At 41.7% G+C, this 26,232-nt stretch overlaps 1 protein-coding gene across 7 annotated transcripts in view; it reads right to left on the bottom strand.

Moving 5' to 3' along the window:
• The window catches only part of rasgrf2a (Ras protein-specific guanine nucleotide-releasing factor 2a), a 46,308-nt gene that overhangs the window by 7,396 nt on the left and 12,680 nt on the right, over nt 1-26,232 (bottom strand). For 2 of the 7 annotated variants that reach the window (XM_042213005.1, XM_042213006.1), the window contains exons 3-19: nt 24,332-24,479; nt 23,997-24,086; nt 23,666-23,919; nt 23,257-23,336; nt 20,608-20,801; nt 19,821-19,930; nt 17,984-18,102; nt 17,731-17,894; nt 16,102-16,165; nt 15,870-15,997; nt 15,703-15,785; nt 13,620-13,868; nt 13,343-13,435; nt 12,751-13,259; nt 10,879-11,004; nt 10,104-10,193; nt 5,929-6,035 (exon numbers count right to left, since the gene is read on the bottom strand). In XM_042213005.1, the coding sequence (XP_042068939.1) occupies nt 5,929-6,035; nt 10,104-10,193; nt 10,879-11,004; nt 12,751-13,259; nt 13,343-13,435; nt 13,620-13,868; nt 15,703-15,785; nt 15,870-15,997; nt 16,102-16,165; nt 17,731-17,894; nt 17,984-18,102; nt 19,821-19,930; nt 20,608-20,801; nt 23,257-23,336; nt 23,666-23,919; nt 23,997-24,086; nt 24,332-24,479 (2,608 nt within the window). Of the gene's footprint in view, nt 1-5,928; nt 6,036-10,103; nt 10,194-10,878; nt 11,005-12,750; nt 13,260-13,342; nt 13,436-13,619; nt 13,869-15,702; nt 15,786-15,869; nt 15,998-16,101; nt 16,169-17,730; nt 17,895-17,983; nt 18,103-19,820; nt 19,931-20,607; nt 20,802-23,256; nt 23,337-23,665; nt 23,920-23,996; nt 24,087-24,331; nt 24,480-26,232 lie in introns of all 7 variants that reach the window. The other 5 variants (XM_014340823.2, XM_005944598.3, XM_042213008.1 and 2 more) reach the window with 3 other exon arrangements.

Below are 26,232 nucleotides of genomic sequence, written 5' to 3'. Positions count from 1 at the left end.
AAATTGCCCCAAGACCATTAATAAAGGCGTCTGTGTTCAAAGATGACAGCACCTCCAGTCGCACAGCTCTCGCTGTAAGATGCCTTTCACACTTAACCTAAGAAGGCCCAAAGCAATCCTCTCTAATCTGAGTAAATGGAGATTCATCTGGAAAGATCATCAGCTGACGTCCCATTGCTGCTTGAAGTCTATATTTAGCTAAAATCCTCCTTATATTGTAGCAGTAGTTGCACCTGGAAACAAAAAGCTTTGCTGAAACTGAGAAAGCATGTGATAATGTCCACTCTGCCATGTTTTTGGATGTACATGTTGAAGCACAAGGTCAGAAATGTGAAGATCCCAAGCCAATAAAACCTGATGCCTTGCCTCCTCTGGTATAGCTGCTCTACTAAGCCTAACCCAACTCTCAAAATGCCATCCATAAGCTTGAAAATAAGCCTACTGAGGTGACTGCTCTTCTTCATATTTCACCTTTCTGCAAACCACTGATCTCATCTGAATATTTCTTCTTCTGAATTACTCTGAACTCTGAAGCCTTGCCTCAAGCCAGGCAAGCTGACCTAGGCTAGATTCAAAGCTGTTTTTAGCTGTCTCCTTCCTAAGCTCCAAATGAACCTAATTAACCATGCAACCCTCCCCCGGATCAATCTAGAAAGAAAATTAAATGATGAAATCCAAAAGTTTGTCCAAATATTAATTTACATCACTGCCTTGACTCCTTTCTAAACACCTTGTCCATACTCGCAGCTAAATCAGCTGTACATGTCCAAGGGCATGTGAGGAATGCTAGTTTGTTTCAGTGGAATTACACTGAGCAGAAGCAGAAGCAACATCTCCAAAGTTATAAGATTTAAAGGACCTCTCAGTATTATAATGTACAAGCTGTCATCCATCTAGATTGTCCATGCTTGTGCAAGAGTGGGTGGCAACATGTCATCCCAGCCCAGATGTTAGTAGATACCATAACACAACATAACAGGTCCCGAAAACTTAAATGGGTCATAGAGAGGACTTACAGTGGATAATATCCTTCTCCTTGTGAGAGGTTTGCTCTTAAATGTTATTTAAACACTCAATGCTCTCTCTACTGGCAAGTTTTCACTGTCCAAATCCAAGTCCTTAACCTTTGATCTCTCCTGCTGAGGTATGGTAGCAAGCATAACTCGTCTGTTACTAATCTGTTGCTTGTTGGTGAACTTAAAGCCTCCTTAAGCACAGAGAGGACCAAATGCTTGAAGCTGCCTCCTCTTCAGAACCAATAGTGACGAGACAATCATCTACATAAAAACCACATAGAAGAGTGACTACAACCTCTAGTCTGAATTGCTGCCTGTTATCCTCTGTGCATTTCTCCAAAACAAAACTTACACAGCTTGGAAATGAGGTGCCTGCAAATCTGTACTGCCATTCTGCATTCTAACTGACCTGGTGTTGATGAACATTAAGGTAGAGTGAACATGGATCAGATTTAAGGAAAAAACGTTGGGTTCTGAGTCAGCATCTTAACATCTGCATGGGAGAGCCACAGGGCCACCAGAGAAATAACAGGTCCAAGTCAGCTGTTGGTACTTTGATCTGACCCGTGCTCACCTCTTTATAGTTGTCAATGCCAGGTATGGTAAACAGGTGAATACAACTACCTTGCTCCTATAATGACGACACAGGAACAACACCAACACAGGGATATCAGATATACAGTGGGGCAAAAAAGTATTTAGTCAGCCACCGATTGTGCAAGTTCCCCCACTTAAAATGATGACAGAGGTCAGTAATTTGCACCAGAGGTACACTTCAACTGTGAGAGACAGAATGTGAAAAAAAAATCCATGAATCCACATGGTAGGATTTGTAAAGAATTTATTCGTAAATAGGGTGGAAAATAAGTATTTGGTCACCTCAAACAAGGAAAATCTCTGGCTCTCACAGACCTGTAACGTCTTCTGTAAGAAGCTTTTCTGTCCCCCACTCGTTACCTGTATGAATGGCACCTGTTTGAACTCATCATCTGTATAAAAGACACCTGTCCACAGCCTCAAACAGTCAGACTCCAAACTCCGCCATGGCCAAGACCAAAGAGCTTTCGAAGGACACCAGGAAAAGTATTGTAGACCTGCACCAGACTGGGAAGAGTGAATCTACAATAGGCAAGCAGCTTGGTGTGAAAAAATCAACTGTGGGAGCAATCATCAGAAAATGGAAGACATACAAGACCACTGATAATCTCCCTCGATCTGGGGCTCCACGCAAGATCTCATCCCGTGGGGTCAAAATGATCATGAGAACGGTGAGCAAAGATCCCAGAACCACACGGGGGGACCTGGTGAATGACCTGCAGAGAGCTGGGACCAAAGTAACTAAAGGTCACCATCAGTAACACACTACAACGGCAGGGAATCAAATCCCGCAGTGCCAGACGTGTTCCGCTGCTGAAGCCAGTGCATGTCCAGGCCCGTCTGAAGTTTGTCCAGAGAGCACATGGATGATACAGCAGAGGATTGGGAGAATGTCATGTGGTCAGATGAAACCAAAGTAGAACTTTTTGGTATAAACTCAACTCGTCGTGTTTGGAGGAAGAAGAATACTGAGTTGCATCCCAAGAACACCATACCTACTGTGAAGCATGGGGGTGGAAACATCATGCTATGGGGCTGTTTTTCTGCCAAGGGGACAGGACGACTGATCCGTGTTAAGGACAGAATGAATGGGGCCATGTATCGTGAGATTTTGAGCCAAAACCTCCTTCCATCAGTGAGAACTTTGAAGATGAAACGAGGCTGGGTCTTCCAACATGACAATGATCCAAAACACACCGCCCGGGCAACAAAGGAGTGGCTCCGTAAAAGCATTTGAAAGTCCTGGATGGATTTTTTTTGCATAGCAGGGTGAAGCCATAGACTGTGCATGCAAAATAGACTTAGTTAACATGTTGTCACCCATTAGTTTGCAGGTGGAAACTTCAGTGTAAGTGTTTAAGACCTCAACCCCATAGAAAATCTGTGGCGGGAGTTGAAAGTCCGTGTTGCTCGGCGACAGCCCCAAAACATCACTGCTCTCGAGAAGATCTGCATGGAGGAATGGGCCAAAATACCAGCTACTGTGTGTGCAAACCTGGTAAAGACCTATAGTAAACGTTTGACCTCTGTTATTGCCAACAAAGATTATGTTACAAAGTATTGAGTTGTATTTTTGTTATTGACCAAATACTTATTTTCCACCCTGATTTACGAATAAATTCTTTACAAATCCTACCATGTGGATTCATGGATTTTTTTTTCACATTCTGTCTCTCACAGTTGAAGTGTACCTCTGGTGCAAATTACTGACCTCTGTCATCATTTTAAGTGGGGGAACTTGCACAATCGGTGGCTGACTAAATACTTTTTTGCCCCACTGTACCTACTAATTAGACACATTATAACTCTAACATGCACTTTTGAAAACTTTACCAATGGTTTTTAATTTTTCTGTGTTCGTTTGTTTTTAAATTTCCCAGCATCTTTTACATCCCATTGGGGTACATTGCCATGATAACATAGACTGCAGGCCTAACTTCCTCTAGAGCAGGTTAGAGTCCAAAAAATAAATGAAATTATGATCCATTAATTCTCTGTCTCACCATTCTTTGAAGATTCCTTAGACCTTACTGGATGGTTAGCATGAGGCTCTAAAGTACATTTCTCAAAAATAAATAAATAAATAAATGAGAACACTTGATCATTACAGTATAACACAAAGCCAACTTCAGGGGTAATAATCTTTCCAGTTATGAAGCATAAGTCAATGTGAATCAATTTCACCCGCTTTGAAAATGATAGTGACTGCAGATGTCCTGGAAATGCAACAACAAAACAAACCCAAAAGTACATGTCACTTTTCAGGCTCCTTTTTATCTGTTAAAGCTGCAATTTGCAGATAAGTGTTAACAATTAAGACCATGTTTTTAGGAAGAAGTAGCAGTTTTACACTGTTTACAATGTTGTTATAGTAAGTTAGATGTGGCAAAGCATCATAAAAAATTAATAAAACTGTCTCGAAATTTACATCAAAACTATAAGGCCAGCAGTAGTAGCGTGTAAAAAGCCACAAACTGAACTGACTTTTGTAGGATGATATTTAAAAAAAATTAAAGGTCATGGCCACATAACACTTAACCTAGGACCAACCAACAGAAGTTTACTTTCCAAGCTAAATATTCAGTTGCAAAAATAGCATCTTATATAATGTAAAATGAAAATTATAATCTTTTCGCTACCCTGGGGAAGATGCTGACCTTTTTCCATGCTTCCTGGGTGGGAGACAAGACATGAAGAGCAAAAAGTACCTCCATGAGGGAAAAAAGTGACGGGAGAAAAGAAACAATCAAAACAAACACAACAACAAACTCTTTCAGGTGAGCTGAGCAATGGTCCAGTTAGCCAGCTCTAGGTTTCTTATAAACTTTCTAGAGCAAATGAGTCATTACTTAGGTCACATTTACTTACATGGCTGACTTTTTTATTGTCAGCTATATACACACAAGGCAGCAGCACAGTATTATTCTTGGTTAGATGCTCAGCATGAAGTTCCTCCTCCCACTTTGGGTTGAAAAGTAGCTTCTACAGACAACATTGTTTTAAAAACTTCTTCATGGAGATGACAAGAGCCATGAAGGCAACATTTATCTTCAGTATAATTGCTACCAATTTCTACTACCTTAGCTTTATAGAGAACACCTAAAGTCAAGCTCTTCATTCTGTTAATGTGGTAAAATCTTTCTGTCGTGATGGGTCCAAAATGCTTGATGACTCAATGGCAACAGATCTACCGTGTCACTTCTCTCTGTAGTGGCAATAAAACGTCTTTATTCAGCAGGTCTCTTCCTCCAAAGAATACCACTTTCACCCCTCACAAATGAAGCAAAAGTGGTTTATTGCACCATGCACTAGGGCTTGCTGTTATATGTTATAGCATACATATATATATATATATATATATATATATATATAAAAACTTCAGCAACTGTAGTTTCAAAAGAAGCAACTGTAGTTTCAAAGAAGACAATCACTAGAGCCCTGGACGAGAGTGAACTATAAGGGTGCAGACGTCTGCAGAAGACACAGCTTCAAGCCAGTACGCGAAGGACAACCTGGAGACCGATTTTGCATACTGGAAGTGCATTCTTAGGTGAGATGAGAAGAAATTATTGCGTTTTTTGCCTATACAGATGCTGCCATGTTTATAGAAAGAAGAGAGAGGTTTCACTCCCATAGTGAAACACACTAGTATTATGCTGTAGGGATGCTTCAGTGCATCTGGAAATGGGAATCTTGTCAGTGTGGAAGAAATCATGAAGACAGAAGGATATGTAAAGATTTTGAATGAAAACTTCCAGCAGTCAGCAGGAAAACTGGGTCTGAGTTGTTGCTTTATCTACCAAATTGCTAACGACCCAAAACATACACTGCTCCTGATAAAGAGCTATCTCCAGAAGATCAAAGGTCCATAACGCCTTTCCCTAAAAATTAGTTTGGCAATTAGCTTAACTTTAATGTGTGTTGGACCATATGTTCTCAACTAGTGTGAAGCATGCAAGAAGTTTTGCAACTATGTTTCCAGCTAATGAAAACACATTTTAAAATACCACATTACTCTTAATTAAAAACAAAAAGGTTTTCATTAGTCACTTACATGCAAGTTTTTGTTATTTAGCTTTTGCTTGTTCTAATGACACCATCAAAGACTACCCACAGCTGCATAAATATTTTTGCATAAATATTAAATATATATGCAAGACAAGAAGACTGCTGTCTGGGGACTCCTGTCTCTACTACCCAGAGTTCTCAACTATACAGCTACAGTGACATTACACAGGAACAACTATTTATACTGAAACAGAAAATCACCAGAGTCCTTAAATAGGTGAATTTATAACTTAACTGGAAGACTTACCTGGGAATGCTTAGAAACCCAGTGGCGCAGCACATTGAGAACTCTGTTAGTAGCAGCTCTGCGGATGATGAATTCTTTGTCACAGGCTTTCTCAGAATTGTTAAAACCTAGAAGGACAAAACAGAGATCATGGCCATTAAAGATGTTATGTCAGGCAACATTTATTATTTTGGTATCAAGAGAATTTTCATGGTCCTTTCAGGGTTTGGCTTTCATTTTAATGTTAAGTTACTAGCACTACTCAACCTACTCATAAATGTGTATATGTATATGTGTGTGTGTGTGTGGTGTGTGTATTTTTTTTTTTAATACATATTTATTTTTGCTTAGCTTTTACTGACAATAAAGCAGAGGGAATGACATGCAGTAAATTTCCCAGGGCAGAGTTGAACCTGCACCTGTCCAGTAGGTAGCCTTATAACATATAAGTGGTCCATTCAACTAAATGAGCTATATCCGCACCAAAACAGCAGAATTATTTACAAAAAATGGAGAAGACAATAAATCATAAAGTGTTGCTAAAGTTTACAAGGTGCAAAGGTTAATACTGGTGCCACTTGTAAGAAATTAATAATAAGCCTTAGGGCGTCTCGGGAGTCCCTAGGGACGTTTTCCCTGGAGGGCCTAACCCGGGGGATGTGGCCATGACCTAGTTAGGGGCTCTGGTGGCTCTTAGATGGTGCTTTCCTTGTGGCTGCGTACAGTCGAGATGGGGGAGGGTCTGTGCTGGCGGATGTTGGTTACTGGCCTGGTAGCCTGGCTGCCCCTGGGTGGGTCCGGGATGGGTGGGGAGGCTTGGGGGCCTGGGGGTGCTCCGCCCCTGGTCTGGGGTGCTGGCTGGGCCTTGGGGGCTTGGGTCCTGGCTGTTGTGTCGCCGGAGCTGTGGGCGGGTGGGTGCAGGGGGCTCAGCCCCAGTGCAGGGGACCTCTGGTGCATCGGCCCAACTAGGGGCTCTCTAACTGGTGGGGAGGCTGTTATATCTTTGCAGGTGGTCTCCTCTCTACAGGAGCTCACTCTGCAGGTGGGGGAGATATATAGGAGAGGTAGAGAATGAACTCAACCTGGGTGTCTATTGTCTTGTGTAGTTTGGGAGATGATTGGATGATGGGGTGGGTGCAGTTTTCTCTGGGGTGGAGTCGGGTGGGCTGCCCCGGACTCTGTGGGGCTGGGCAGTGCTGCTGCTGCAGGGCCCGGTCCGGATGGGCCTGGGCCCCCTTGCCCTGGTGGGTTCCAGAGTGTGGGGGTGCCTACTGGGGTCAGCGAGGGAGCTGACCCCAGTAGGCTGCTTGCCCCTCCCTTTCTTCCCTCCCCATCCTCAGCTGCCTCCCTATTCCCGCTCTACCACACACACACACAGGGCTTGGTGTGCAGGTATGTCACCAGGGTGCAGGGGAGGCACTCCCCCTCTGTCCCCTTCTGGCCGCCTGTGCCTCAATTTTATTCTGCAACCTAGACATCCACATTACTCACACTCTCACTCACACTCTCACATAACACATACATATAGGGCCTTGGGGGTGGGCACGTTTTATAGCATCCAGAGGATGGTCGGTGTACTCCAACCCACCTCTGGCGCTGGTGCCCTACCCTCAATTTTAAATGCATATAGACACTGAGGGTTTTCGGGAGGAGATGTGCTGCTCTCTGATAGGAAGCAGGAACCATGCTCTCCTGTGTTTTAAATGCACTTTAGAACAGCACACAGCAGCACTACATATGAGTGGGCGTAGGGAGGTTTGAGGTCTTCATTCACCCCGGTTCTGTTAGCCGTCAGGGCTGGGGGGCTGGGAGGAGGTGCTGGCCTCAGACTGGGGTCTGGGATGCGGGGCCTCCCTGCTACTGCAGATAAGGAGGTGGTCCGCTTGCCTCCACCCCAGAGAGAAGGGTTACATCTCCTGGGTCTAGGTGCGGCTTGCACCTCTGAGGGCGGGGGTACCTGGACCTGGGATATAGAGTATGTTTGGGGAGTGTGACTGTCTGTGCAGTGTCTATTTGTGTCTGTCTACACGTTGGGTGAGTGCCGAGTATTTGGTTGCGTATATGGGGGTGGCAATGCACGTTTGTGTCCGTGTGTGCCTGTTCGTCTGTGTCTATATGTCAGGTTGGGTCTTAGACTCAACCTCTATGGGTACATCTCAGGCCCTCTAAAGTACGGAGGCCTATCTCCCCTCACCACACTCCCTGCCGGTGGCTGATGCCCTCAGACGTTGGTGTGTTGGTGGTTCTTGTTGACTGGGGCTGGGCGCTCATGTATGTACCGGCTCACTCCTGGTGGCCGACTGGCGGGGCCTGGCACCTGTGGCCCGGCTGGACCCTTTCCGGGGGGTGGGGTGCCCTCGGGCCTCTGGGCCGGAAGCTCGGTCCTCTCTGGCACAGCTGGCTGCCGGCAGAGCCCGCGGGCACGCCACTGCAACCCCCTCTGGCCTCTGCTCCATAGCTGCTGGGTGACCTCTCGTTTGGGGCTCTACTCGGGTCCTCGTACTCTGCGGCCTCTGGATGTCTGGGGCCTGGATCTCCTCCATACCTGCTTCATGCCCTGGGGGACGGGGCTATGGCTCCCCACACTCCCTAGCAGATCGTTACATGGAGAAACCTTTGGAATACAAGCATGCTGATCCACACAGGTGTGCACACAGGTGTACACACGGGTGTTCACAGATGCGGACTACACCTTTCTTGGCTGCTGCCTCAAAGCACATTGTGCGCTGTCTATCTTGCGTGCTGCACAATAGCGTTTAATATTTAGTATTAAACTGTTATCTACTGCTAGCTAGTTTATTGTGATGGTGCTGTATTTATTATGTTGCTCTTTTTTGTTTGTTTTCGTTTCTGTTTTTTTTTTCCTCCATACAGGTGATCCAGGTGTTTTGTTTGTTTTTCTTTCTTTCTTTCTTCCCCCCTTTCTCACCGTCTCTTCTCCCCTCTGTTTTTCTTTCTCTCCCTCTCTTTCTTTCATCCAGTCCTAACCCCCAGTCATGTCTGTCCCGTTTGTAGGAACAGAAAATAAAATAAATTCATAATTATAATAAAGGTCAATAAAATGGACCAATATGGCAAGGCCATGATGATCCACTTGGTAAAATAAATCCGCTTGGCATCTTTCTTGGCCTTAAGACAACAATTCTGATGGCTAAAGATCCAAACGGGACAACAAAAAAAGAAAAAAAGAAATTAATAATAAGCCACTAAAACAACAACAACATTTCCAGTTATATATTTTTTTTCTTGGACTCTAATAGAGTAGCTTTGCATGATTCATTTATTGATGCATATTTGTCTTATACTGGGCCTTGGTGAAGCTCCTCAACTTTCTGTGGGCCATTGCTGACACTGTCATCTTTATTGCTCAAGTAGTACAAAAAGCAAACAAACAAACAAGAAAACACCCACAAATATTTCAACAAACAACAAACAAATCCTCCCTAACAAAAAGTAACGGGCTAAATTGCATTATTTTTCTTCATGTCAATATACAGGCCATGAGCAGAGGTGATGTGGGCCATGAGTTTGAGACCCTTGGTCTAAAGGAAACAGTTTATTTCGATTTTCTGCCTCCAAAAAATTAGGTTTTGAAAACTAGGTAGCCACATCAGTGTCTGACTTCACAAATGCACTTCTGGAAAAATCGTCAAAAATCCCCATAAACACTCTCTTTAACCTTGTGGGAAGCCATCCCAGAAACAATCATATTTATCTCATAATTTGGAACCCTGGGAATGGAATATGAGCATTCACCAGTGTAACAGTATATAAATGTCAAAAAACAAACAAAGGCATAGTACTATTAAAAATGGAAGAGTATTAGAACTTTGAGACTTTTACAATCAAATACATCATCACAACAAGGCGACTGCACATACATTTTAACTAATAAAAGTTTGTAAATATAGGCTTTTAGCTACTGTTTTTAAAATCCTGATGGAGTCCCGAGACAAATAAATAGGGTCAACAATTTCAATATCCTCTGAATCAAAGTTTTTTTTTTACCTTCTGTATAACATTCTTGAATACCAGAGTAGAAGCTGTGAATTTCTAAGCACTAACATTTTTGCAGCAGATGATTTGAGCCCATCATTACGTCTAGCAACCTCTTAATATTAATTTAAATGACACCAAAGCAACAGTTCCCTTCCTCTGGTGTGCATCTTTGGATCTTGATGAGTTGACATGCTCACCCTGGGAGCTGCTATGCCCAGCAGCAGCAGTGGCGATTGCAAAAGCTGAAGCTGGTGACATAGAGCAGCGAGAGGTCTCCCCTGATGTAACTGCAAGGAGTCAAAAACATTAAAAAACAGCAAGAAAAAGAGAGCCTGCTCGCTTTACACAGTCTGTTATAAATAATGTGTAAATATGTTTGTGTTATTGGTAATCATCATATTATGAGGACAAATCTGTTTACATAGTCATCTCATGTGAAAGTTGTTTGGCATGGGGACAAAAAAAGAAAGTCACCAAAAATAAAATTATTAAACAAATATAAGTGGTGTTGTGAAGGTACCTGTGGGGTTTCCACAGCTCTTCACACACACAGTACCAGCGTACACCAGCAACCAGTGTAATGAGCAATCAAACCTCAAATCAGAAAAAATTACTATAACTATAAAATTACAATAGAAGTGTAACTGGTAGGGGTTACACCTCTATTGTCAGCCACCTTGACCATTAAAAAGGGTCTGCCTCAGCTGCCATGCTGCCATACTCAGATCCCAACATTTTTGAAACATCTTGCTGCCATAAAATTTAAGATAAGCTAATATTTTTCATGAAATAATGAAATGAATCAGTTTCAACAAATATATTTTCTATGCTGCACCATGAAAAAATAAAACCATGTTTAGTGTACTCATTGTTTTCCATGCCTCTAGAGATTTAGAAAATTGTGTGTGTGTGTGTGTGTGTGTGTGTGTGTGTGTGTGTGTGTGTGTGTGTGTGTGTGTGTGTATTTGGTACCTCCCGATTGACGGTAGCGGAGATGCCTCGGTGTTGAAGGCGAGCGGCAGGGGGATGTGTCACCTGGCTCACTGGTAGCTGGTGACTCAGGAATGAATTTGTCCAGGGATACTGACTCCAGGACAGCTGTTAAGGAATATACTGCATGTAACATCTGAAACAAGTATTGGAGCATTTTTTAATGAGTATACAGTACTGAGGGTAGAAAACAATCATGTGGGAGTGTAAAACACACAGAGAACAAAAGTAACTTAAAATATTATTAGGGACTATCAAGCACATGCTGAAAATAAGCCATCTCCTATCTAAGATTAACAAGTTAACTGAGCCGCCAAGCAATCCCAAGTGACATGGACCAAACACAACCCCAATTACTGTTACACTGGTAACCTAGTCTCTTAACCCTTTGAGATCTATGATGACATAGATTTCAAAGGCCCTAACCCTAACTGTACTCTAAACATACATTTAGGAGAAACTTTTTTGAAAAAAAAAAATGTGTGTACTTTATGATGTGCATCAGAATGATTTCTTTCTTTGCTGCCTGACTCCTAAGACTGGGGAAAACAATGTAAGAAAAACCAAAAATGATATTCTGATTAACAGGGATAATGAGGGGATTAGCAGCTTGAACCTAGTCGTGACAGTACTGAAGTTTGTGTTGTCTCTGATACAAAACGTTTCCTAGTCCCTAAGACCCCCCCCTTCCCCCCTTGTTCTGCTCTGCAGTGTTAGTAATCTTTTCAAGGCAGCATATAAACCTGTTCTCTGCCTGCTGCAGGTTCAGGATAGAATGGTCCTCCAGTTTGCAGTGAAACCCCAGAGCAGAACAAGGACAGTCACGGCCACCTATAATCCAAGACACTGGAACATGGGTCAAGAGACTAGAGGCAGTTAAGTGACATCAAAGACCACCAAAACAAATTGCTGTGTGACCCAGTGTTTTGAGTTTCCTTGTATTTTGATATTCGTTGTTTATGTTTTAGTCTCATTTAGTTAGCTAAAGCTCATTCTATTTTGCTTAGGTTGCCATGTTAGTTCTTTGTTTATTAGGTTCCCCTTGTATCTTCACCCCCTGTGTTTAAGTCTCCCTAACCGTTCATGTGTTTCAGTCTCTGTCTCCCATCTCCTCCTCTTGTTTACACGTTTTCCCCTTGTGACCGATTCCTTCTGTCATTTGTTTTCCCCCCAGTCATCTTGTTCTGTTTGTGCTTATGTCCCTGTGTCATCTCCAGCCCCTTTTTCCCTCTGTATGTACCGTACCGACAGTTAGAAAATTATAATTGTTATTATTTTTAATCTAAAAGGCTCCACAGATAACTAAGCTATGTGTTCAAAAAAGAAAGCAACCTTCAAATGAACACCAGACAGAGTGTTCATGTGAATGATTGAACTTGTGGATTACAAGCTGCTCTTCTGACTGCTATTGGACTTTGGAGAGGGTCAATAGCAAAGTAGAAAGCTCTCTTTATCTCCTTATTGTCATTCTCTTCCTTGTTGTTTGTTAGAGATTTTCTGATCTAATGCTTCAGTGCTGTTTTTATAGTGAGCAGGCTGTCAGCTGTAGCCAGATGGTGATGTAAGAGTACGATTATTCCTGTGTTGGGTAATGGTGACCCATTTATGTCTTTCACTGAGTCTGTTTAGGTGGGCAAGCCTTATCAGGAATAAATGAATGATTAGAGGAGAAAAAGTTCATTAGAGGAGAAAAATGTAAGACTACTTCTGAAACAGATGATACAAATTTTTAAACATACTTGTTTTTAATGTATTATTTTATACTAGTTGACTCTCAGGCATGTGCTTACAAATGTGTTGATATAGGGGTCTCACAGAGTGTGACTCATATGTCTTTGTATTGCAGATACCCACCCCTGCGGAAGCTGCGCCTCAGCTTCCCACAGAAGGCATCAATGCGAGGCAGCTCTCCACTGGCATCCTCCCCTGCAGCTGGACTCAGCTCTGGGGAACTAGGACCACGGCTGAGATCCAGCGGTGCCTTGGTGGAGACAGGGGGTGGTGAGGATACCCCAGAGGCCTGAGGGAGGCTAGGAGACCTTGTGGCGGTGGGTGGAGGGGAGGAAAAGCCAGAGGGCGCTCTGGTAGAGCCAGGTGGAGGAGAGGCGATGGATGGGCTGTGACTAGAGGTTGGGGAGTTGGCTGCAGAAGAGGAACGAGTGGTGGACAGGTCTAGGGCTCCTGTTTTCACACTGATAGGGGAGTTCAGGGAGAGCTTTCGGCAATGCACAGGGGAAGCGGTACGAGAGGGGATGGACAGAGGAGGAGGAGAGGAAAACTTGCGGCACAGCCTTGGCGATTTGTTGTTCAAAGGGTCAGTTCCCCACACGCCCTGGTTGGTTGCAAAGAAGAGCTCCAGGGATCTAAGAGAAAGGAAACTAGCTGATGTGCAGTGCTTGACAAGAACACACTCAAATGATTCATCAGTCCTACTGAGGGTCTTTACTTGGACTGGTCCAGTGCAAGCTGTGTGATCTTCAGACTGTAGTCAGGACAGAGTGACATGATGGACAGACGGTCACATGAATGTTGCTCAATTCTGGGGCAGTGACAGAACAAAAAGAGCATGGAAAGAGGAAGGAATGAGGAGGATGAAAGGAGCAACACAAAATGTGGAAATGGAAAGACGTGCTGCTGGCAGCTATACGTGCTAAACATGAAGGGGGGAAATACATAGAGGATTCATGAATATTTGGATGCCTGTTACAAATGATGACATATACCTTACAGGTATGGAGGTGAACGGCTTCTTATAGATGTCAGCCAGCTTGTCGATGACCACAGTAGCTGTGGTGAAGATCCTGTAAGTGTGGAGGAATGTGTTGAGGAAATCTATGGAGAGGAAGCGCAGGTCTGTCAGACGCTCTAGCAAGCGCTCCACACTGGCGTATCGGATCTGCGGGACTTTGCAGGAGTTGAGCGTTTTTGAGAAGCAAATGTCAACATCGTCTTTATGCAGTCGAGCATCAGACCTTCAGAAAGAAAATACCACAGTCAGGTTAAATCAGAATGTTTAGGGGGGTTAATCAGCCATAGTGTTGTGCAGCCCTGGTGTTCTCCCATATGCAGCTGCACAGACTGACTTTTTCCACCAGAAAAACACCCAGCATGTAGCAGCAGCTTAAACCATATATTATCTTTCATAGGATCTGTAGTTGATAATATATGTGCTGCTTTTGAGAGATGACAAGCTGTTCTGTTTGTTCAGAAGTTGGAAGCGAAAGAAAACTTAGATGTGCCTAAAGACCCCATAACAACTGCCAAGACACTAGTGAGTAATTTAGCCAAGTTGGGAATTGTAGTTTTGAAGAAGACTATCTCTAGAACCCTGCACAGGAAGGGAGAGGAGAGACCATCAAATCTGTATCTGCTTGGCAGATTTGTCAAAGAAGAATAAGCTGGGATTGCTCAGGAGACGTGCGAGACTTCTTGAAAACTACAACAGATGCTGCAGGCTGTTCTCCAGCATTTCTGGTAAAATTTCCATTCACTGAATATTAAAACAGTTAGATGATGAAAACAAAACGGAACACTAAAACATATATTTTAACGAATAACTTTTTTATTAATGTCCATACCTAATATTCATCTTAACCTGGGTTGTTAGGTCATGTCACCCACGGCACTGACAATGACCATGGATGGTATAACAGAGGACTAAGTCAGGCACATAGGATTTTATGTAGAACAGTCGAAGGGAGTCATACTTAGTGCTATCAGGAGGTGAGGTGAAGGAAGGCCAGACATTACAGCAGAGGTGAAAGTTCAGAGGAAGACATGCCAGATTTTGAGGACAGTGAGCTTGGGCAAAATGAAAACCTCCTAGGTTGATATGGACAAGGACAGCTCTGGAAGATAAGAGTGTGTGTGAATTGGAATTAACAAGTTCTTATTTCCCTTTCTAAACATGTCTAAAACCTTCAGAGCCTGCAACCTGGGTGCCTCAAAAACTGGTCTTCTCCAGAGTGTTTCACCTTCCAGTTCTAATGTCTGGCCTTCCTCCACAACATCTCTTGACAGCTCTGGGTCTGGGTCTCCTACCACAATTTCACCCTTTCCTCTATTACCCTATTTCTGAAATCCTACCAAAACAAAGTTTAGGCTCTCAAATTGAAGAAACAATCAGATTTTTAGCAATAGAATCACAATATCTGAAAATGATGATCACTTAAAAAAAACAAAACTGCAATTCCTGTTATTGTTAAAACAGAGTTCATATGCGTTGGGTACCCCAACCCCCACAAATGTGGCATCAATAGAAAGCCCAGGATGTCCTCTTGAGGATGTTAAGAATATACTACATGATGACGTGAAAGTCTGGTTCATTCCATATTCTATTTCAATTGTCATTGCAAATCTTAAGAAATCAGGAATGGTTCAAAACTTTAGCACAGTACTGTTAATTTAAAGATACAACATCTCACTGCTAGATTCTGTAAGATTGCAAACTGCAGTCAACAAAGTATAGGCTTTCCCCCCCCCTATAAAACTGGCTCTGGTAAATCTTTGTGAAAGAAGTCCAATATGAGTCAATGACTCAGTTAAGTTCACTTCCATTCAGTGGTAGCAATACTGAGGTGAATTGTTGAGCATATACTGAACTTTTCTATCGGACAAGTGCTTCTGTTTTTGCTGTTAGCCAGCGTTAGTGAAACTTTCTTTGAAGTAGTTCTAACATTGTTAAACTCCCAAAATAAATTCAAAGTTGTACAACCAATTCTTCTTTTTATGACCATGACAAATATATAAACTTCCAACTACGACTGTAGTTATTTATACTGCACTTTTTCACTCATTTTTTCTTACTTGATCATGTGTGGCACAGAAACTTTGGAGTTTTCCTCAAACACGCTTGTCATCAGGCCGTTGCATCGGATATTATCAATGCACTAAAACACAAAGCAGAAAAAAAGCATGAAACCTTGCCACAGGTAGGTAAATTCAATTCCATCTTTGTACCATTGACTTCTTACCTGGCTGATATCACTTGTCCAGGCAGCTTTCTCCTGGCGGGAAGGAGCCAGGAGAACAATGGAGAAGGACTGACCATCAGGAGGCTCAACCACAATTTTAAACTCCAGATGGTTAAATCCTTGACTTGCTGCATTGTCGGAAATAACAAACAACAAACCAAAACATTAGTCGCACCTCAGTTGAGCTATTATGCATGGAAAAAGGAAATAATGACTGAAGAAAGACACTCACAGTCTTCATCAGTGGCATCCAGTTCCTCAATCAGAGTACACTCGATCAGGGACAACATTCCTCCCTGCTGTTATTGGAAGAAAAAACACAGCTTAAGTTAGTTATGTCACTTTTTATTTAGAAGAATATTTCCCAAAGGAAGAGGGAAAAGCAAAGTAAAAATTCAAAATAATCGTTAATTTTATAATTTGAACATTTCTAAATAAAAAATTAGGAAGCAGCTGATTGCTGTTTTTAACATTTCCTCAAATATTCCTCAAATATCCTTGAAAGGATAAAGAGCTGGTCCAGTGTACTGCATCCAGGACAAAAACTGGATTGTTCCTCCTGTATTCAAAGTTCAACTAATCTACATCCTCTCTTCTCTAGTACGGTGGCATAGACCTTCCAAGAGAGGCTGAGTAGTGTGAACCCCTATAGTTGGAGCAGATCCTCTGGTCTCCCTTCTTAAAGAGAGGAACCACCACCCCAGTCTGCCAAATCAGAGACGTTGCCCCATAGCTCCAGACAGTATTTCCAGAACCCCACTGGTTTGGCCAAAGTCACCATGGCAGGGACCAACCACCTTGCAGCCACAGCTCCTTGCTACAGCCTCAGCAATGGAGGTGCTGAACAATGTCCATTTGGACTCAATGTCCCCAGCCTCCCTTGGAATGCTTTTGAAGTTCAGCAGGAGGTGGGAGTTATAGATCTCACAGATCAGGGCCTCTGCCAGGCATTCCCAACACACCCTCACAATATGTTTGGGTGTGCCAGGTCTGTCCAGCATCCTCCCCCATCACCTGATCAAACTCACCACCACAGCTCCTCTCTTCACCCAAGTGTCCAGAACATGCAGCTGCAAATCTGATGATGCAATTACCATATTAATCATCAACCTGCGAACTAACATGTCCTGGTACAATGTGCACTTAGAGACATCCTTGTGTTCTCTGCAAATAACAGAGAAGGCGATCGTGGCTCAAGATTTGGGAGTTTGCCTTGTAATCGGAAGGTTGCCGGTTCGAGCCCCGACTTGGACAGTGTAAAGCACTTTCCTCAGGGACTAGTAAAGCGCTATATAAATACCGACCATTTACTAGAAGTCTGTGGCTTGGATCATATAGATATGGTTTGTATCAGACAGATAGCAAACTGAGGGGCTACACCAAAGCCTGGTGTGAGTTAAAAATATTTTGAAGTATGAATCATGGAAGATTCCAATAATAAAAATGTTGAGATGGGAATTAGCATATGTTTCCTTTAATATTTTTCCTTATTATCTTAAATCACAAGACCGTTATCTTTTGTGTGTGTGATGCAAAAACAGAGCAAGGAAGGCATTCAAGTTTTCTGCTTTGATGGGAAATAATATTCATGAACATGCTAACCACAATGGAACCAAGATGGCTCCTTTTAGTTTTCATTTTGATTTTGCTCATTTTAACCTTGAAAAATGGTATAATTGTTGAACCTTTAAAGACCACCAGTTGGCTTTTACTATTGTTTTATTTTTGATATTATGCTTAGTGGTTTAAAACTTTTAATACATCAGTGCTGGTTAGGTCTACCTTAGCAAAGAGTTTTCAAACCAAAGGGCACTGCCCACTGAATAAATAAAATGCAAAGTTGTGAACAGGTGAAGCTGACCTTGAGCAAGTGAAGCTTCCCTCCCGATGTTCGGGTACAGATGAGGAAGTGTTTGGTAAAGAGAAAACATTGTCTCTCTCCTTCCTTCCTCAGTGAGAGAGAGCCCAGGCGCACCTTACTGAGAACACCCCGTTCACTGCTGGATGGTAAATGGATGAGAGAACCTGCCCACAAACAATGAGAATGAGTAAACTGATTAAGAACTGGAATAACATGACTTGGTAAAGCATGAAATACAAAGACAGAAGCTCACCTTGTCTGATGAAAGTTTGACTTGTGTCTAAAAGGATGTCACAGCCCTCTACAATCATCCTTTCAATGGCCAAATTCTTCCTGATGTTCTCTGTGTCGCTGACTTCATCATGTATCATCCTGCCAAAACAAACAATGATGGATGGACAATGGATGTTCTGGTCTGCTAGTCATGCTCTTTAAAAATATTTTCCTTCATGGCTAATGTTAGTGTGCCTAGGTCTAGTTTTTATTTTGTTTGTTTATATTTCTAGCGCCCTAAGTTCTTTAGTATCTCCTGATTTCCAGTCTTAGGTTCTGTTTAATATGCCTTTCCTTTATTCAGTGTTATGCCTTTTTCATGTCTCTATCTCAGTGTCAGGTCTGCATTGCCATTCTACGTCCCATGTTAATATTTTCAGTTTTGCTTCCCCTTGGTCTCGTCATGTTCGATTACTCCCAGCTGTGCTCTCCTCCTGTGTCTAATTTCCCTCGTTATCACTCTCTGTATTTAAGCCCTCTGTTTTCCTTGGTCTATCTATGATTGCCATCATTCTCTGCCGTGTGTTGTGTCTGCCAGCCTGGCTGCTAGTTATTTGTTTTCTCAGTTTAGTCAGTTTTTTTGTTTTTTTTTGCTGTGCCTCCACGTTTGCCTCCAGAAATCTGCATTTTGGGTCCTCTACTCCTGCCTGCTGCAAACAGACCATTACACCTAAAGCCTGTTGAAAGCTGACTATAACGAAGAGTAGACATCAACCTAATTCGATCCACGAACTCAGGTTTGCCTACAGCAATTTCATAGAAGTCCAAAGATTACACAGCCAGACATTCATCAAAGCTTAACATATAAACCTCCAAAATTTAAAATGATTCTAATTGTACTGGTTTCTAATCCAAATTGTTTTTAAAGCTTGTTTGTAGCTTGACATTGTTGATTTGGTTGCCTGGCTCAAGTATTACTCCCAAACTTTTAAATTAGTTTATTTCTGATCTATAAGTATTGAATAATTATTCCATAGTTTACTTACGAGGAACACACTGATACAGTTTTTTGGGTTTGTTTTTTTTCCTAGAAGGTTTTGCTGTTATATTACTGACTACATCATCAGCATGCACTTCACACGCTGCTTCTTTGGAGGTGTCTGATAAATCAGAAATATATGGGTTTCTCTCACAAAATTTAAACCTGCAGATTCCCATTTTGCAGTTTTTAAAGAATAATTGCAAACCATTACCTTTTAATACACTGCTCTCAGGATTAAAACAATGTCTTAAAATAGCATTCTTGTTCTGAGAAATGTAACTTTTTAAAGCCACAACATGACTCACAGTACTCCTACTACTTAAACAACATCTAGAGATTGCTTAACTTCTGTTAGATGGCGTGTTGCCATTTCACTTAAGTAGCTTGGTAGATACTTGTCTTCCTTTTCATTTTCCACCTAATTATTGCCAGCATAAAATCTTTACCGTTCTCCTTTCAATAGCCACTTTGTTTCTAATATGAAATCTAATATGGGGTAATTGTTTCTATATAATGAAGAGTTTAAGAACTTTCACTACTTTTCAAACACTGTTGTTGTTGTTTTTTTTCTTTTCTTTTTTTGCACGCTCTAGTCTAGTGCACTGTCATTTTTCATGTACTACATCAGTACTGAGGCTATTGAGGCAGTTATGTGCTGCAGGCGAAGCCAATTTTAAGCAGAACACTGGTAACTCATGTTTACGTGGTTCATATAAACCTCAGAAACCAAATAACTGATTCAAGCTAACCATATTTTTATTATTATTCAACAACAGTCTGAGTATTTAATCAATACAATCATTTTCTTAAACTGTATTCATAAGCACACACTGACTTTGACAGTTCCTCCAGTTTGGATTTGGCAAACTCAAGACTCTTGCGCTCCACATGCTCATGAGGTGTGTGCGCCAGCAGCTCGTGGAGAGTTCTGATGTAACGGGGAATCTAAAATGTAAAAAAACCCATGTGACTATTTGTGAAATACACACAGCACTTCTGTAGGAATTTATTGTAAATGGTTAAACCATGAAATCCCATCCAAGCTATTCCAAAAAAGTTCCGAATGGGAAATTAACTTTTTAAATAAGAGACTGTGTGAAAGATCCACCACAGACCAAACCATGTACTCATGCTTTTCAGCATCTATTATTAATACGGTTGCATTACACTTCAGACGGCTGCAGCTTTGCAGCCACACACAACAACACCAACACTGCAGGACCTAGTTCAGCCTTTAAGCCGACGAGGCGTGATTGCAGATGCCGCTCAGGTGTCTGCCTCCCCTGCAGTGGCACTGCAGACCACGCCCCACCACAGACTGAAACGAAGATATTAGAGATCTTTGTGAATGATGAAAAAACAAAGTTATTTAGATTAATGCAAATAAATTTACTATCCTGCCATTTGAGCTCATACACAGTATATGAGGGCAAATATATCAGGTCAAGGCATTTAAAAGTAACCATGTTATATGACTAAATATTATACTTTGACTATATAACGCTGTCTTTATTTATTGTATCATCAGTGTTTGTTGCAAATTATTAAGCCTTACAGTTAAGCATATTACATAGTTTTTATAACAGCAGCTAATGGATTACATTGTTTAATGTAAAAAGTACCTGAAGCATTGGATAAGTGAGGAATGTCTCCAGCATCCGACCCTCGCAGGCTGCGTTGGATTCATACTGTTTCAGCAGCTTGTCAAAGTCTCTGTTCTGTTTACAGTTTGCCAGCACCTGAAGACTGTACTGGTGGTTACGCACAAACTCCTGGTAAATGTTCAGCATCGGCAGTAGAATGTCAAACAGGTCCGCTGGGTGTCAAAAAGAAGTTTAAAAGACAACATCATTGAAGGTTTTCTAGATTTTATTAAGCTTAAAAAAAAGATCACATGTAAAAATCCAAGATGTATATTTAACCTCCTAGGACCTGGCGTCCACATGTGGTGGACATCACATTTTGGGTTGTCTAGACCCAAATACTAAATTTTGCTCTACAAGGGCATGATATCCACTTACGAGGACGTTATACTGCCACTGTTCTATCGAAATTTAAAACAAATGCCCTCAATTGTGGATCTCATTTTTCTCAGAAACAAAAATCGGGTAGAAAAAAAAATCTTCTAATTCTTTGTTTTTACATTCATCATGTCCCAATATGTCCAAATATCAAAGAGAACTTAAAATGCATGCCATTGAAGAGTTCAGGTCTTAGGAGGTTAAATCTCAAACCTGCATACTACACAATGTATTATCAAAAGGTTATTCTACTATAAAAAGCAAAAAAACAAAAAAGTGATTTATAATAATGGGCCACTTTATTTGTGGCCCACACATATCTACTTCATACAAATCACAATGCAGCAATTCAGTGCATTTATCAACGTGACCATGGTCAAGAAGACCTGCTAAATTCAAACAATGTATTGAATAAGCAAGATTTAAGTGACTTGATGCGTGGTATGATTATTGTCTGCAAACAGGCTGCTTTGAGTATTTCACACACTGCTGATGCACTGATATTGTTCTACATAACAATGTCTAGGGTTCATGGAAAATGGCCAGTGGAGAACATATCTGGCGTGATGCAAAAATATCTTGTTGATGACTTCAGAATAGAATGGCCAGACAGCTTCAAACTGATAGTAAGGCAACAGTAACTCACCTTGTTACAAACAAGGTATTTCTGAAATCTGAACACACAACACATCAAACCTTGAAGCAGATGATCTACAGCAGCAGAAAACCATACTGGGTGTTAGTCTTGTCAGTGAAGAACAAGAAAGTGAGCCCACAATTCACACAGGCCATCTGTCCTGCCATCTATCATGTGCCATGTTCAGGCTGATGATGGTGGTGTTCAGGATGGTTTCTTGGCACACTGTGGGCTCCTTAGGACCACAGCCTGCTTCAGTACTTTTGGTAACCCTGTTCATCCCATCACATTACATGTTTAGTTCAATGTACTAGAAATGGCCTCCACAATCACCAGATCTCAGTCCAATAGAGCACCTTCGGGATTTGGTGAAAACGGGAAACGTGCAACCAGCTGCATGCTGCTATTGTGTAAATGTGAAAATCTCAGATGAATTCCAGCACTTTGTTGAATCACTGCCATGAAGAATTAAGGAAGTTCTGAAGGCAAGCGTCGGTCCAACCCACAACTAGACAGGCACACCTGATAAAGTAATCAGTTTGGTTGATCTCCCTTTCAAGTTATCTGTTCAAGCATTCCTGCATCAATCCCATGTCTTCTGCTAATTTGCAGATCGATCCCTGTTTGTCCCATTCTGACCAAAACAAAAATCCATTAAACAATCTCATTTTGCATTCACCTAAAAAAAAAAACAACTTTGCAAATAATCCTGCTCCTTTGATATGCTATGAGCAGGCACCTGATGACACATGCTGCACTTTAGCTCATTTGCACCAAAAGCTCTTCCTCAGATGCCTTAGGATGTAATAGTAGAAGTTTGCATTCATTAATGGTGAACAACCCAGTGAATCTAACAAAGAAACCATTAACACGCTCCTGGTGAAAGCTCCTGCTGGCTTCATGTTTCCAAACTTAAAACTTCTATTTGTTTTCTGTCTTGCTGTCAGAAACTCAGTTCTCATCATTAGCCTTGACCATGGTAAATAAAAAATGGACAGATTCTTGTACAGCACTTTCTACTCTACCACTCAAATATATACAACATGTCTAACTCACCCATTAACACCGGCACTTTTTTCCATGCTTTTTCTACCCACGTGCCTTCTATCCAATCAAGATTTCAGACAGCAACTTGGGGTGGCTGTAGCTCAGGAGGTTGAGTAAGTCATCTACTAATTAGGAGGTTGGTGGTTCAATCCCTGACACTGCTGCAGTCTACATGCTAAATATTCCTGGGCAAGATGCCATTCCTAAGTTGCTCTTCAGTGCATCCATTGGACATATGAATGTTTGTGTGAATGTTAGACAAAAAGCACTTGCATTAAAAAAGTGCTTGACTGAATGAGGCAACTTGTTGAGTACTCAGGAAGTGCAGAAAAGAACCAGTTCATTTATCATGTACCACTCTAGTCTACTTCCACAGACCACCCTGTTCTATGCAAGCAGTCAGAAAGCTCCACTGGAAGCTTTGATACACAAGGAGATGAGCTACATGTAAATCAGAGGTGTGTGGGTTTTTTTTTTGTTTTTGTTTTTTTGTCTCTATACATGTAGTAGTAGAACCTTCTGACCACAGCTTATGTTAAAAAAAGTGTAAGCTTGGAAACACTCACCCAGAACTAGAGTAGGCCAGTTGGCAATTCGGGCCTTCAGACCTTGATGGAAGATTTCATGCAGAAACATGATGGTCTCACTTCATAGCGAGAGAGAGAGAGAGAGGAGTGAGTTCAATTCACCAAGAATGAGTTTAGTAGTATAACTATAAGGCCAGGAAGGCCGCAAGAAGGATCTAGGTTTGGTGCGTTACACCTAGACAGTTTATAGAAGCCGTTTGCTAACCAGGCTGGCAAGTGTTAGCTGATGACTTACTACATTCTCATATTTGTTCAGAAATCGATGTGTGACATCAGTATTTTATATCTAGTATATAGTTTATTACAAACTTTATTATAAACTATTACAAACAGCTGAAATACAGGATTTGTGTGAAAAGTTACGCAAAACAAAAAAAGAGAGTTGCACCTGTTGAGGAAGATGCTGCTAACATCATCATGGCGAATGGGAGGTTTCTTGGAACTGGCGGCCATACGGAGCGGCCTAAGGAAGCAATTCACCAGGATGGAAAGCTGGTGCACGTATTCTGTCTCTGCTTCCACCATGTTAAACACAATATGGTTCCTCTTCCTCATGCTCTCAGCGTGAGGGGAACAGATATAGTCCTGGACAATGATTTTCCACTTCCTCCGACACAGCCAGCCACGCATGAAACTCTGCACCTGCATAGCCATTGCACACTAAGTTTCTCTCACAACCTTGTCTCTCTACATTTTAATATGCAGTTACAATTCTTTACCATTTTAATTTTTTTAATATCGGGGTCTTCCTCGTCTTGGTTGTTCTGGTGCGGCTGCATCCTTTCCTTGGCTTTGTTCAATACTGTAATCTGCAACAACACAACAACAGCGTCCATATGAAAAAATGTGCAAAATATAACAAAATATAAAACATTCATGGGAACATTTTAAAAGGTAAAAAAAAGAAAAATCCCAAATAATAGGCCCCAGAATCAGTGGAGTCCTGCTGTGATTTAATTTAGGAATCTGCATGCTTTGATTTTAGAGTGCATGTGGGTGCCTGTGTGTGACAATATGTGCATTTATGTAGCCATGCAGATGCACTCATGCATACTTCTGCTTTGAGCCTCTCAATCTCTGTGTCCTGGTCCTCAAGCTGAGTACGAAGCTGATTGGCTGCAACCTTCTCAGTCTCCATGATCTGGACCAGATGGATGTACTTCTGCATCAGGATGTCACGTTCAATGATGATGCCAGAGTAGCTAAAAGGAGCACAGGAGGACAGTACTGAAGTCGGTTAGTGTGGTAATTTAACATGTACAGAGAGCTTTGTGTGCCAATTTGTTTTAGTTATAGACTTAAACGAATGATCAGACAGTAACCTGATATTATTGACACCTGCAGTAATATGTCATTGTGGGCAAGTAGAGGCATACTTTCTACTGAATGTTACACTAAAAATAGGAAAGACACAGAAAGTGAGACCAGAGAAAAACAGAGGTCGAGTTACGAGATCAAGTCTGTGATGTAACCCGTGCAGCACTACAGCACCAGTGTGACCTAAATGTGAACCGCTGCGAGCAGAAAGAACACACACTTGCACACAAATGCACACAGGCATGTTAAACAAATATGGAACAACATGAGGTAGTAGTGTCAAATCTGCATAAACACACAAAAAGAGCAGAAGGTAGAGTTTGAGTCGCACTTTTCAGCACAGCACATTTTCTCACAAAAAGTGTAGGAACAACAAGATGAAATTGTGGAACATTTTACTACAAGATAATAAGAAGGAAAAGATTTTCATTGTAGTGGAAGGTAGTGAAACAAACAGCATTATCATGTACATACATATTTCATTACAAATAAAGGCCCTGTGTTGTCAGTTTTACCATCAAAATGTACCAGAAGTATCAAGAGTAACTTCTGCAGTATTATGTTACACCTAACATTATAAGAAATGTCTTCATCCCTGAAATGCCTTCATTTGATCCAAAACACAAAACAATAATACCTAGAAAGAAAGACAACATTTCTCTCAGGAACAGAGAGGGGGGGACAGTCCAGTCTCTATTCCTGTTTATTCTGCACACCTCAGAATTCCACTGAATTGTGCTAACAGCACACTTTACTTTTTGAGGTTCTCCGAATCTCACTCGCACTGACTAAGCTGTAAAACTGTGAGGAACCTTGGAGTCATTTTTGACCAGGACATGTCCTTCAACGCACATATTAAACAAATATGTAAGACTGCTTTCTTCCATTTGCACAACATCTCTAAAATTAGAAATATCCTGTCTCAGAGTGACGCTGAAAAACTAGTTCATGCATTTATTACTTCCAGGCTGGACTACTGTAATTCATTATTATCAGGATGTCCAAAAACTCCTGAAAAGCCTTCAGCTAATCCAAAATGCTGCAGCAAGAGTACTGACAGGGACTAGAAAGAGAGAGCATATTTCTCCTGTTTTGGCTTCCCTTCATTGGCTTCCTGTTAAATCCAGAATTGAATTCAAAATCCTGCTCCTCACATACAAGGTCTTAAATAATCAGGCCCCATCTTATCTTAATGACCTTGTAGTACCATATCACCCTATTAGAGCACTTCGCTCTCGCTCTGCAGGCCTACTTGTTGTTCCTAGAGTATTTAAAAGTAGAATGGGAGGGAGAGCCTTCAGTTTTCAGGCCCCTCTTCTGTGGAACCAGCTTCCAGTTTGGATTCGGGAGACAGACACTATCTCTACTTTTAAGATTAGGCTTAAAACTTTCCTTTTTGCTAAAGCATATAGTTAGGGCTGGACCAGGTGACCCTGAATCCTCCCTTAGTTATGCTGCAATAGACGTAGGCTGCCGGGGATTCCCATGATGCATTGAGTTTTTCCTTTCCAGTCACCTTTCTCACTCACTATGTGTTAATAGACCTCTCTGCATTGAATCATATCTTATATTAATCTCTGTCTTCTCCCAACCGGTCGCAGCAGATGGCCGCCCCTCCCTGAGCACTGGTTCTGCCGG

The sequence above is a fragment of the Haplochromis burtoni genome, unplaced genomic scaffold (assembly GCF_018398535.1).
Source record: "Haplochromis burtoni strain Fernald_Lab_line unplaced genomic scaffold, NCSU_Asbu1 Contig_407, whole genome shotgun sequence".
Lineage (NCBI taxonomy): Eukaryota > Metazoa > Chordata > Actinopteri > Cichliformes > Cichlidae > Haplochromis > Haplochromis burtoni.
The sequence above is the reverse complement of the archived record's forward strand: the minus strand, read 5'-3'. Positions and strand labels throughout refer to the sequence as shown.